Source organism: Phyllopteryx taeniolatus, chromosome 11 (assembly GCF_024500385.1).
Source record: "Phyllopteryx taeniolatus isolate TA_2022b chromosome 11, UOR_Ptae_1.2, whole genome shotgun sequence".
NCBI lineage: Eukaryota > Metazoa > Chordata > Actinopteri > Syngnathiformes > Syngnathidae > Phyllopteryx > Phyllopteryx taeniolatus.
In genome coordinates, this window is record NC_084512.1 from 29110734 (window position 1) to 29122819 (window position 12086).

The following is a 12086-nucleotide window of genomic DNA, read 5'->3' on the forward strand; positions in this document are numbered from 1 at the left end:
CTCTCCCCAGCCACTTCATCCAGCTCTTCCGGGGGGATCCCGAGGCGTTCCCGGGCCAGCCGAAGGACGTAGTCTCTCCGGTGTGTCCTGGGTCGTCCCCGGGGTCTCCTCCCGGTGGGACGTGCCCGGAACACCTCACCGGGGAGGCGTCCGGGAGGCATCCGAATCAGATGCCCCGGCCACCTCATCTCATCCCCGACCTGGAGAGGCCACTCCACCCTGTTCCAACTGAGGAAATGCATGACAAATGTTCCCAAAATATTGTGTGATATCTTGGAGAATTAAAATGTATTTCAAGTTTAAAATTAAAAACGGTGTGACAAATTGAGAAAAAAAACTGCATGATATCTTTTAACAGTCAAATATTTTTTTCCCAGTTTAAAATAAACAATATTTTCAAAAGTTATGTGCCCTGCGATTGGCTGGCGACCAGTTCAGGGCGTCTTGCCCGAAGATAGCTGCGATAGGCTCCAGCACGCCCGCGACCCGAGTGAGGAGATGCGGGAAGGAAAATGGATGGATGGCTAAAAAAGTTATCATTGAGAGTTGTCACTGTTGAATCTCATTCGAATCGATTGTCCTAGAGATATTTCATCGAGTAATCGACTCCCCATCCCTCTTCGATCCTTAAACTGCACATGGTTGGTACTGAGTGCATGGTATAAATTCTTGACAAAATTAGCCTTTGCTAAACAGTTATCACTCACGATTAGCATTAGCGCACTAGCAGTTACCATTTAGGTTAAAAAAAAAACAACGACAACCTGCTAACTACCATTCAGCTCACTCATACATCATTTTAACCATTACACATCCAATAGTGCCTTCAAAATCACCTACAGATGCACCTCCATCGTTTTTGGCAATGTTTTCCACGGGCCCCACAGCGCGTCCGTCTGCAATAAATGTCCGTGTCGTAAACATGGACGGTGGCCAAATGGTTCTGGGCGGCGCATATATGCTGTTATTATTTATTTTTTATTTTCGTATTGCCCCGAGAGCAGAGCATTTTGTGTGTGAAGCGCTCCGTGCTAAGGGCGTCTTGTTCCTCAGGTGACGCGCTGCTCAGAGTGCAGGTCCTCACCTTCCGCTTCCAGCCCTCTCACGATGCGCCGCAGGCGAGCCTGGACCGCGCCTCGCCGCGCTCGGCCATCCTGGCGGCGCTGAGCGGAGACGTGACGTATTCGGGCTGTGGCCGGTGCTCTGCCGAGCTCGACGCCGACGGCAATGGAATTTACGGTCCGTGCTACCCGTGCCTGCCCGCCAGTGCCGTACGCCGCTACTACAGGTGAGACGCGTCAGCGCCCCCCGACAGTCGAGGAAGGAGGTGCGCCTCTGACGCCCTTAACTGTTGTTGCCGTCTTAAGGCCGGCCGTGCTGACGGTGAGCGGGCAGGGCGCCGTGCGCGTGTGCGTTCAGGTTCCCGCTGTCGCCGTGCAGAAGATTCTGGACGTGCCGCCCGATAGGCTGCTGAGGAACGCAGGTGAGAGCTGCTTTGAGTGCCTGCTTTTGAGTTGGCTCGCAACTCTGCTTTGAATGTTTCCGATTGGCTGTCAGCCGCAGGCTCTGACGTCAAGTACGTCCAGGTGGCGGCAGAGAGGCTCCACGACCTCCTGCGGCTTCCCGGGAAAAGCGTGGTCATCGCCGTCCGCAGCCTCTTCCTGTGTGACGAGAACAGCGCCCCCGTCAGTCAAGAGTTAACGCTGCTCGACCTGCGCGTTCCCCCCGACACGTGAACACGCCTCAGGTCAGGTAAGGTCACGTCTTTTGCCGAGGTTCCCTTTGTGCTGATGGAATAGTTAGCCAAACTACACACAGAGCGGGAGTGGTGACGATTTCACACAGAACAGGTAGTGCAAGATTCAATCTAAGAACCCACGTGACCTGTTTGGAGGTGAATACATCAAATCAAGAGTCAATAATCATATTAGGGGTGGGTAAAAATATCGATTGAGTGATGCACCGCAATATTCCCCTCCCCAGTTCAATATTGATTGAGCAAATCCTTTGAATGGATTCACCTCCTGGCCAGCGGAGGGCGCTGTGTGTGTGGACGACAGAGGCGCATTTGACCAAAACACAACAAAGTGGCAGCAGTGAGGGAAGCCGGCGCCTTCGGCTAACTTGGGATTGATTCCCTTGTAAATCCCGAGCACGGGCAATAGACAAGCTGGCCCAGACACATTTTTCAATTTTCATTTTCATCACAATTTCGAAGAGGAAAGAAATGTTAAGTTGCACACTCATTTAACTTTTTCAATGTTGAAACTGTCATGTTTTTTAAATTTTAATACAGAGCACACAAAAAAAAAGGAAAAATCTGTTTTATTGCTCAAAACTGTGATGTGACATTCCATATGATCACATAGGCATGAAAATAAACCTTTAAATACTGTCAACTCATTATTTGCTTCTTACTGAATCAACATCCAAGCATTTAAAGAAATATCAAATCAAAACACAACCTATAGAATCGAAACTGAATCGAATCGGGAGGTTCTTAACAAAAGCTAGCTCTCGTCCATATGTTCACATAGTCAGCCATACGATGACAGTCAAAGCACTTTTGTAAAGATATTTATTCACAGCAAAACAAGTTGGCAAGGACAGTGTCTTTCTGCTATCTACTAAGCTAGCTTTTGTTTGTACTGTCTATCGTGGTTTCAAGCCTGGCTAAAACAACGACGTGGACACTCAAACGTGCTTTTAAGGTTGCTCAGTGTAGCGTCGTCTGACGAAATGGACGAGCGCAAGATTGCAGGAAAGGCGGCCTGACGGCGGGCGGGCGCGAGGACTTCCCGCCTGCGGCTCTACTTTCCTTCGGATACTTCTTCTGCAACTTCCAGCAAATCGCCAAACAAATCTGACGCCACACAAGATAAACAACATTTATGCAGCTTGACTTTGAAATGCACACACGCCACCTCAGCGGCGCTTCCAACGCAACATTGGTCAATCTGGCTCAACGTGCGTGTGTTGTTTGACTTTGTAGTGAACATGTTGTAAACACGCTTTTCACATTTTCTCGGCGATGAATGCATTTTATCAATGAATTTGATCTTATTTTCAGAAGCTTCCATATTTCAAAAGTGTGCACTGCTATCAGTAACAAAAAGAGGGCGCTACTTTACAAAAGCAACTTAAGAATGTGCGTGTTTGCTATATTAAGGCACTTTTCCTATTTGTCCAGACAATTTTCACATTGTTTAGCGCTTGAGAAGAAAGGCGATCACGGCGCCATTCGCCAAAGACGCACATTTTGAGCCGAGGTATGTGCTTTCCAAGGAAGGAGTGGGCGTGGGGGACCAAACTTGTTTCCAATAATGACGTTGTAATTTGCTTCATAATCAAAGGGGCGAAATTGAAAATGGAATCAATAGTTACAATCTGTCCGCTCCAAATTTTGCCTGATGATGAAAGAACATACTGTATGTACGTGTCTGTTCCTCCGACCGTAACGTGAAACCGGTTGTATGTTTACTTTGGCTTAGTTTTATATATTGAAAATAATCAAGAAATCAAATGAATATTACAAAACCAAAACAAAGAGCCTGCCTCCATGAGTTCTGCGTCTTCCTTATTCTTTTGGTCATTTTGACCTGGACTCTTAAACTCGTTGTATACGTCAGTGTCTGTTTGACTGTTGCTGTGTCTGTCTTCAGCCATTTTTTGCCGATGGATTATTTCTTTTCTTTTTTGGCATTCTCATTTGTGTGTGTATTCTCTTAAAAAAACTTTTTATGGGCGATTATGTTTAGTTTTTCTTGATGTGTTGTTACGATGCGCACACTCACCTCCCGCGCCGCCGGCTCCCCCTCCCGCGCCGCCGGCTCCGCCTCCCGTGCCGCCCGCTCCGCCTCCTGCCCCTCCCCCCGGGCTGTCTAGCTCGCTGAACAATCCGTCGAAACCCGACGCCTTGGCCTTCTTGTCGTCGTCGTCGTCTCTGTCAAAGATTTTGGAGAAGAAGCTTCCCTTGTTGTCGTCGTCGTCGTCGTCTTTCTTCTTGTCTCCTCGGAAAAAGGAGCCAAAGCCTCCTTTGTCCTTGTCTTTGTCCGTGTCTTTGGCACCTAGAGCTTTCTTCAGTATGCCCTCCACCATGTCCCCTGCACACGAGCACCATTAGCGGCCGTCAGTGTGACGCCACCGCGGACACCGACATTGCCTTGTAATACAGCTAGCTTTTCACGTGAGGGTCTGCGGGCCCCTCGCTAAATATTGATACACTGCACCGACGCAACGCATACACGAATGTAACAGAAGCAACGTGACAAGATTTGTCAAAAATGATCGCCGGCATAGGCTCCGAATGCGGATAAGCAGCAATAGAAAATGGATGGATGGATGGATGAGCGTCCAAGGTGCCGTCCAAAAGTATTTGCGCCCTTCTCCGAGTCTTATTTGATTGCGTCATTTCCCCACTTGAATGTTTAGGATCATCAAACAAACGTAAATGTCAGACCAAGATAACCCAAGTGAAGATAAAATGCTGTTTTTAAATGGTGATTTCATTGATTCAAGAAGAAAACTATTCAAAGCTAGCTGGCCCTGTGTGCAAAAGTGCTGCCCCCCTCAACCTAAGAACTGGTCGGGCGCCCCTCAGCAGCAACAAGCGAAATCAAGCGTTTTCTCGAACCGCCGATCAGTCGTTCGCATTATTTTGGCTCCCTCTTCCTTGCACAATTGTTTGAATTCAGCAACACTGCAGTGTTTTCCGGCATGAACGGCCTTTCGATGGGCATGCCGCCAATATTTCAATTGGATTCAAGTCCAAAACCTTCATTTGGCCATTTGGGCATAACCGAAATGACTTTGTGAGCCTTTCCGGACTGATGGATGTCAATGACTTTCTTTCTCGGCTCTTGTTGAATTTCTTGGGATCGGGACATTTTCTATTCAAGTGGTTTCTCGATCGCAAAGGTCCGGAAGTCGTCAGGCTCGGGTGTGCTCGGTGAAAATGAACCCCCAAAAAATGGGATCGGCCGCAGTTAATAACGAGACTGTGTAAAACCGCTTGGAGTACCTTCGAGGTAGGAAAGCCATTTGATTCCCGATTTAACAAGGGGCCCGCTCCTTTTGCACACAGGGTCATGTACCTTTTGAATCTTTATTTTTTCCTTAATAAATAAACGCACCATTTTATGTTTACGTGGGTTATTTTTGCTTTGTTTGATGATCTTAAACATTAAAGTCGGGAAACGATGCAAAAAAATAGGAATTTGAGAAGGAGGCAAATAGATCTTCGCACCACTCTAGATACGCTCGTGATTGAATCATTCCCGATTCAGCAGAATTATCAACAATGAGGGCAATCTTGATTCAAAAATGTGAATCTGGTTGCAATGGCCATTTCAACGGCGGTACAACGGAGCAGCCATTTTGAAAATCGGACGATGGGTTCCAATGTAGAAATTCTTATGATAGCGCCTATAGAAAATCTGCTCCAAAAATGCCCTCAAGTTTGCGTAAAATAGCAGAAGTGGAGTCCTTCTCCAAATATCTCCTCGAGCCTTTTGTTTCGTCTACTATTCGGGGAAGCCCTTCTCCGATTGGCTGACAAGTTTCAGTTCAAAATATCCACCGATAAGCTTGTCTGGGCCGAAATTGTGACAGGTTCTCCAAGTTTCAATTGGTGCCACTCGAGCAGCGAACATTCTTGGTGAGAACGCAGTACGGCCAGTAGAACAGGGCGTGTCCGTCAGTCATCCATTGTTTTGGTTTGTTCTGGAGGAATTTGGAGGCATTAGAAGTGCTCATCCCAAATCACCTCGCTAACGACAGATGCGCTGCATATGTAACGTAAGCTCGGCTGTAACACTGTAACTAATAGAACAATACGCTATTTATATAGTCTACTTATATCACAGACGAACGGTACAGATACACCGTGTCGTCTTATGTACGTACAGCTTACCCTTTCAAATAAAATTTTGCATTTCCCAATGTAAAATACATTGACTTCTGCGAAAGTGTCATCCCGTTCATGAGCGCGCGCTACATTCCCAAATGTAGAATTCGTTCGTGGTACTCTGAGCGTGCGCAACAACGCATCGATGAGCGCGTTACCGTCCCAAACCAAATTGAGTCGGAGTTGCGTCACTTCGACTGACTGCTGCCGATGTGAGAAGAAGAAAAAGTCTTTTCTCTACTCACCCACTTTGTCTCCAACTATCTCAGCCACTTTAGCCATCTCCGACGCGACGTCCGTGTGCGCACGTGTGCCAAGGTGAGGTCAGCTTTTGTCCTATTGGCAGAGCGGGAAGTGGGCGTGTCCATACCGGATGGACCCGTTCCACCGGTTGGTTGGCGAGCGAGCGCAACGCAAACAGGCTTTTTCTTTCTCAAGTGTGTTTGGATTGGAAGTTTCACGACTGCATTTGTCATGTTGCTCTCACAGGATCGTGGATTGGCACAAATTTGCATGAGGGGAACATGTGATGTGTTGATTCGAATGTTTAGCACACAGTGTCGGCCAGCCTTTTATTTGAGTCAAGGCGAGAAAAATCTCATGGCCGGCTCGCCGCCAAACAAAAATGACTGAAACAATGATCTCGTCTCAACGTACTCACAAATGGACTTGCTCTGTATGAATGACGACAGGTGGGGACACAGGTTAATGATACAGCCTGCCATCTAGTGGAAGAGTATTGAATTGTTCTGCACGCCGGCATAGCGAGATGAACAAAGATACATTATTTATGGCAAGCAAACTTCTACAAACATGCTGGCCTCTTAGAACAGCTCTGCTAGTTTTCTCATTCATTTGTACTTTTCGGCGTCACTCATTGTTCATCGTGTGTCCGGCGAAGCTGTCGCGGAGCGCTTTCAGTGTTTTGGGCCGCGACGGTCTTTCGGCGGGGCGTTGACCGGCGGCATGTTTGCAACAGCTCTGTTTTTATGGAACGAAGCCTATCGGCGCCATTAGACCTTCGCCTCTCCGGGAGCTACGACCGTGAGGAGTTTGGAACCAAATGCATCCTGCAGGTGATCTGAAGAGGGAGAGCGAGAAAGATGACCGAATGGGGCAGGAGAATTCAATCAATCGTCCTATATGCAGTACGAGAAAACTACAATTGCTTGTTTACTCTCAAACTCAGCTCGTAGCCAACGTGAGTGACGACATGCACGGCGAGATCGCTCGCGAGATTACAATTCCGGCGACATCGTGATCCCGGAGCGCTCAGGCCGGTCGTCGGGAGGCTTGGATCGCAACAATATGACGAGATGTGTCAAAATGCTGGAAGAATTTTGGAAATCGGAGAAAGCGAGCGCCTTTTCGGGGAAGAGCTTTAAAGGTGTGATATCGCCGATACCAAATTCGGTAAAATTCTCCTTCTCCGATCGACTGACGAGTTTCAGTTCCAAATATCGACCGTAAGCTTGTGCGTGCTGAAATTCTGAGAGGTTGAATTAAAGATTCCAAAAGAGCAATTTGCTTTGCAGCAAATAATGCAGTTTGAAAAACAATACAATTTCATCAAATACAATGAACGCTTAGTTGTCATCACGATGCTCCCCAGCCGTCCGTCCATTCATCCATTTTCCGGGTCGCAGGGAAGCCCAGACTTCCCTCTCCCCGGCCACTTCATCCGGTTCTTCCGGGCGAGCCGAGGGACACGGTCTCTCCGGCGTGTCCCGGGTCGTCCCCGGCACGCCTCTGAATCGGATGCCCGAGCCGCCTCATCTGGCTTCTCTCGAGGCTCGCCCTTTCGCTAAGGGAGAGCCCGGACGCCCCGCGGAGGAGACTCATTTCGGCCATCTTGTTCTTTTGGTCGGCACCCGCAGCTGGTGACCGTGGGTGAGGGTAGGAACGGAGATCGACTGGTAAATCGGGAGCATTGCCTTTTGCCTCAGCTCCTCCTCCGCCACGACAGACCGACAAGAGAGTCCGCATCGCTGCGGACGCTCCGCCGATCTCCCGCTGCGTCCTTCCCTCGGTCGTGAACAAGACCCCGAGATCGGATTGAACGACATCGTGCCTTGCGTTGGGAAAACATTTATTTCTTATGTGCTAATTAGACAATTGCGAAATGCAATTGTAAAGGGAGCATCGGGAAGTTTTCTGCGGCGCACCCGACGATCTCTCACGGCACGCGAACACGGCGAGACTAGTGCCAATGTTATTTTTAGGTTTGCGTATTTGTTTGTCAACACGGCGCACGCTAGGTCTGACATTCCTTTGTAGAATGATGCTTTTGATCGGGCAGCCACGATAACATAACAAGCAGAATGACATGTTTTGGAATGATTTATTTCATATTTCGATAGTTGTACATGGTCAATTGTCTTTATTAAGGAGCGGCGTGATTGATTGTTGTGGAGGCGCTCGATGAGGATGTCAGCACGCTCCTAGCCAAACAGTCCACCCACAACGTTCTTAATTCCTGCGTCAAAGAAAGCAAGGCAAAGTTGGGTTTGCGTGGAGCGACGGCCGCGTTTCTTTGGGCGAATTACCAGTTGATGACTCACCTCCTCCATCCCCCTCGTCTTTCGAACTGACCATGGACAGGACGTCTCCCACGTCGAATCCTTTGTCGTCGCTCTTGCCGCCGCCGATGAGCGAGCCCACGTCGAATCCTTTGTCGTCGCTCTTGCCGCCGCCGCCGATGAGCGAGCCCACGTCGAATCCTTTTTTCTCCTCCTGACCCTCCGCTCCCCCCCCTCCTGCTATCTTGTACACAAGATTCTCTGCAAAATCCCCTGCAAAACAAGCGCACCTTGACTTCTGCACCAGTTTGCTTCCCCCCCTATCAGCCCTCGACACAAAAGCCTGGGCATGAGAAGACATGCTGCGCTGTTCCAGCACAGATTCCTATTGTAAACCCAAAAGGATTTGTCGCACATAAGTTGTCGCAAGTTGTCTCCGTGACACGGTGCCATTAAACACAGTCCTATCACAGGAATATTGATTGACTCACCCGCTTTATCTTTGGCCAAACTGGCCAGCGCCTCCTGACCCAGGCCGCTGTTTAGAAGTTTATCCATGTTGTTGACCGACAGCAGGTGGGGCGGAGGAAGCTCGATCTTATAGCGGCGCAGGTATTTGGAGCGGCGGCCGACGCCCTGCCGAGGAATCGGGCGGGGCCGTCGGGAGCGACGGGCCTAACCGGCGGGTCGGGTCGACCTGACGGGCGGGAAGTTTTTCACCTGTTCTCCATACTGACTCATCGAGCTCACGTGTGTGAACCAACGCCCAAACGCCGTCAAATGTTTTCCTCTCGAACGGCCGCCTCCAGGCACCGATGTTCCCGGTGTGAACGAGAACCGCGCCGCTTTGGGATCCTTCCCTGGAGCTGGAGATTTAGAGGACTAGTAGGACCAGAGAATCCTTTCCCCAGAGGGTTCAAATGTATACATGTATAACAGGTCCATCGGCCTAGGTTTTCTTTTTACCGGTCTTCTCTGTATGATGTACTTTTTCTTAAACTCTCTTGACTTCCCAAAAATATCTGTTAACCGTTTCATTTACCCCGTCTGCAAGACAAGTCTCCTTTTGGGAACTGAACACAGGAGAAATCGAAGAGCAAGCGCGTGGATCTTTCGGGGTCCCCTGGTGCCGGATGTGAAATGGAAATGAGATAGACTGACCTTGTGTGAATAAACCGAGTAGAAAAGTACAAAAAGGCCACGCGTTGCACCCCGAGATCATTATTGTGTACACAAGTCTTAAGCTTTGGTTCTGCAGACCACCACGATGTTGATGTTCTTAAACGCTGGCACTCTTCCCCGAGTCCGTCTCGGTATACGCCAGGATTTCCTGCCTGCTGCTCGAGGAGCGTCTACAGAAAGTCCAAAGGAAAACCCTGCGCACAGCGGCGAAGAACTTTGGCGTCCTGCGTCGCTGGGGCGCTTTCAGCGCATCCAGGTTGAACATCAGCAGCTCCAGCAGGGTGTTGTCAAAACGCAGCTCGTCGGACAGGAAGGCCTCCAGCAGCTGGCGCGTACTGTTGAACTCTCGCAGCAGCTCCCGGACGACGGCCTTCATCAGCTTGTTGACGCTGTAAATGTTGGCCTCGGTGATGACGCATAAGCGCGGGTCCTGCAGCACCTTCTTGGTCAGACGCTGGATGATTGGCAGGGTGTCGCGGGAGAGAACTACCTGCTTGTGTTTCTTTTGAAGGCGGGTCAGCAGCCGGACGACGAGCACCGCCACGAGCGACGTGACCATCTCCTCCATGGAGACCGAGCTGCGCGACGTCGCACGTGAGGACGGACTCCTCGACCGGGAGGCGTCCCGGTGCAAGCGCGTCTCCTGCGCGGAAGGCGGGCGGAGTGGCGACGGCCAAGCGACGCGTACGACGCCAGAGGGTGGAGTCTTTCCTTGGGCGCCGTCCGTCTCCGTTTTTTGACTGATCCCGCTTTCCACGGTGACCGTCTCTTCCCGCGTGGAAGGTGGGTGCGCGTTTCGTACGTGCGAGCTCGTGCTCTTGGGCCTGGTGTCATCCAGGTCTTCCTCTTTTGCTCGTGGGATCACGGTTCCTGCGATGAGCGTGTCGATGTCGTTCAAGCAACCGTAGACCTCGTCGGCGTGGTTCCCCCTCGTCACCGGTTCCATCTTGAGCCAGAGCAGCAGCTGCTGTACAAACTTTGTAGCGGTGTCTTCTACGATCTTGTGCAGAACTTGGATGTTCTCCGGTTTTTCCTCGTCCACCTCCAAGATGAGTGGCTCTGAGTAGCGCCTCCACACTGCATCTGATTGGACGGTGGTCCGGTTGGCGGTCATGTAATGGTAGAGTTTATCCGCCAGGTCTAGTGAGAACTTGTCGGCTTCGTGTCGTAGCTTGTCCACATCTATGCTGGCGGCTCCCGCTGGTAGCGCTACTTTGTGGAACACATCCTCAAGATCGGGCTGGATTCCCTGGAAGCTGAGCAGATTATCACCATCTGGTGTTAGGGTCCCACATCGGGACAGCTCTTCTTCCAAGCGCATGCAGCGACACCGGACCTTCTGCAGTTCAAATGTCAGTTCGTCAAACTTCTTTTGGCAAAAGTTCAAAAAGTTGCGTTTGCGAGAAGATTCATTGCTGCTGTTGGGCGAGACGCAGGATTCAAAGAACTCACAGAGTTGATCCTTTATCAGCCCCAGATTGAAATGAGGCGTAGAGGAGCGACTGCGTCCCTCCTCCGAGGGGTCGGGGCAGTGCAGGTCGTCGATGATGGTTGTCACGATTTCCGCTGCCGTTTTCTTCAGTTCCCGATTTGTCCTGAGTGAGAGGGACTCCTCCTCGCCGTCGGTCCACCTGCGCAGGATGTTCATCACGGCCTCCGTGGTTTCTTCCCGGTTAAATATGCACACGTTCCCGCACTTGGAGTCACGGGGGGGTTCTTGGCTGGTCTTTTGGCGCCAGCACGGTCTGAAGCACTTTGTGTAAATGGCCATCTTGCTCAGGTAAACCTTGAGAGCGCCACAGGCCAGCAGCACCATCTTGGCCAGAACTTCTATCTTGGTGAAGGTTCCCGGGATGTAAATCAGAGGCACCAGCTGACTGTCAGTGCTGGTGGCGGCGGACAAAGTGTGATTGACCCGCTGAGAGATCTCCCTCTTGAAGAGAGAGTCCAGCTTTTGGGAACTTTTGCTGCGCTGCTCGGGGACGCCGAGCGCCGACGCGAACGCGGTGCTCAGTCCGCCTTCCACTTTGAGCTTCGTTCTTTTCTTGTCGGCACTCTGAATGCGCTGCTTAAACTCCGGGATGATGACCCGAATGGTGTCCGCGCAGAGTTTCTGCGTGATGTCCGTGCACATGTCCGCCAGGATGACCTGCGTGGCCGAGTCGATGGTCCCCGCGGCCAGCATGCTCCACTGCGCCGGCAGGATGCGCTCAAAGTATTTCTGCACCGTCGGGAGGATGACTTCCGCCTTGATGGAGTAGTTGTCCATCTCCATCGTCGTGCCGCCGTTGACTTTGTGTCTTGCTCAAGCGTGGGCCACTGCTCTTGCCGGTGTGAGCGCTTTGACGCCTTTGTGACATCATAAAGCTTTTCATCATCAGAGAAGACAACTACTTGCACTTTTTATCAGCGCATAGTGGTGACATCATAAGGCTTTTTAGCATAGAATCACATAATTGTGTCACGGTGCGGTATGCATT

At 50.4% G+C, this 12086-nt stretch overlaps 3 protein-coding genes across 16 annotated transcripts in view; 1 reads left to right on the plus strand and 2 right to left on the minus strand.

The window, feature by feature from the left end:
- shld2 (shieldin complex subunit 2) overlaps nucleotides 1-12086 on the plus strand; it is a 28287-nt gene that overhangs the window by 7635 nt on the left and 8566 nt on the right. For 3 of the 14 annotated variants that reach the window (XM_061789897.1, XM_061789904.1, XM_061789901.1), the window contains exons 9-11: nucleotides 1054-1288; nucleotides 1368-1483; nucleotides 1558-2403. In XM_061789897.1, coding sequence (XP_061645881.1) covers nucleotides 1054-1288; nucleotides 1368-1483; nucleotides 1558-1736 — 530 coding nt within the window. In that variant the 3' untranslated portion in view covers nucleotides 1737-2403. Of the gene's footprint in view, nucleotides 1-1053; nucleotides 1289-1367; nucleotides 1484-1557; nucleotides 2404-10117; nucleotides 10390-12086 lie in introns of those variants that run through there. The other 11 variants (XR_009790790.1, XR_009790791.1, XM_061789899.1 and 8 more) reach the window with 9 other exon arrangements.
- LOC133485721 (serine/arginine-rich splicing factor 1-like) lies at nucleotides 2309-6289 on the minus strand. The gene is made up of 3 exons (XM_061789922.1): nucleotides 6151-6289; nucleotides 3795-4103; nucleotides 2309-2863 (listed from the first exon to the last, which is right to left on the minus strand). Exons 1-3 carry the CDS (start codon nucleotides 6185-6187, stop codon nucleotides 2811-2813), a joined length of 399 nt encoding a protein of 132 aa, XP_061645906.1. The 5' UTR covers nucleotides 6188-6289; the 3' UTR covers nucleotides 2309-2810.
- LOC133485715 (uncharacterized) lies at nucleotides 8233-11961 on the minus strand. Its single transcript, XM_061789905.1, has 3 exons — nucleotides 8916-11961; nucleotides 8467-8697; nucleotides 8233-8381 (listed from the first exon to the last, which is right to left on the minus strand). Exon 1 carries the CDS (start codon nucleotides 11879-11881, stop codon nucleotides 9704-9706), a length of 2178 nt encoding a protein of 725 aa, XP_061645889.1. The 5' UTR covers nucleotides 11882-11961; the 3' UTR covers nucleotides 8233-8381; nucleotides 8467-8697; nucleotides 8916-9703.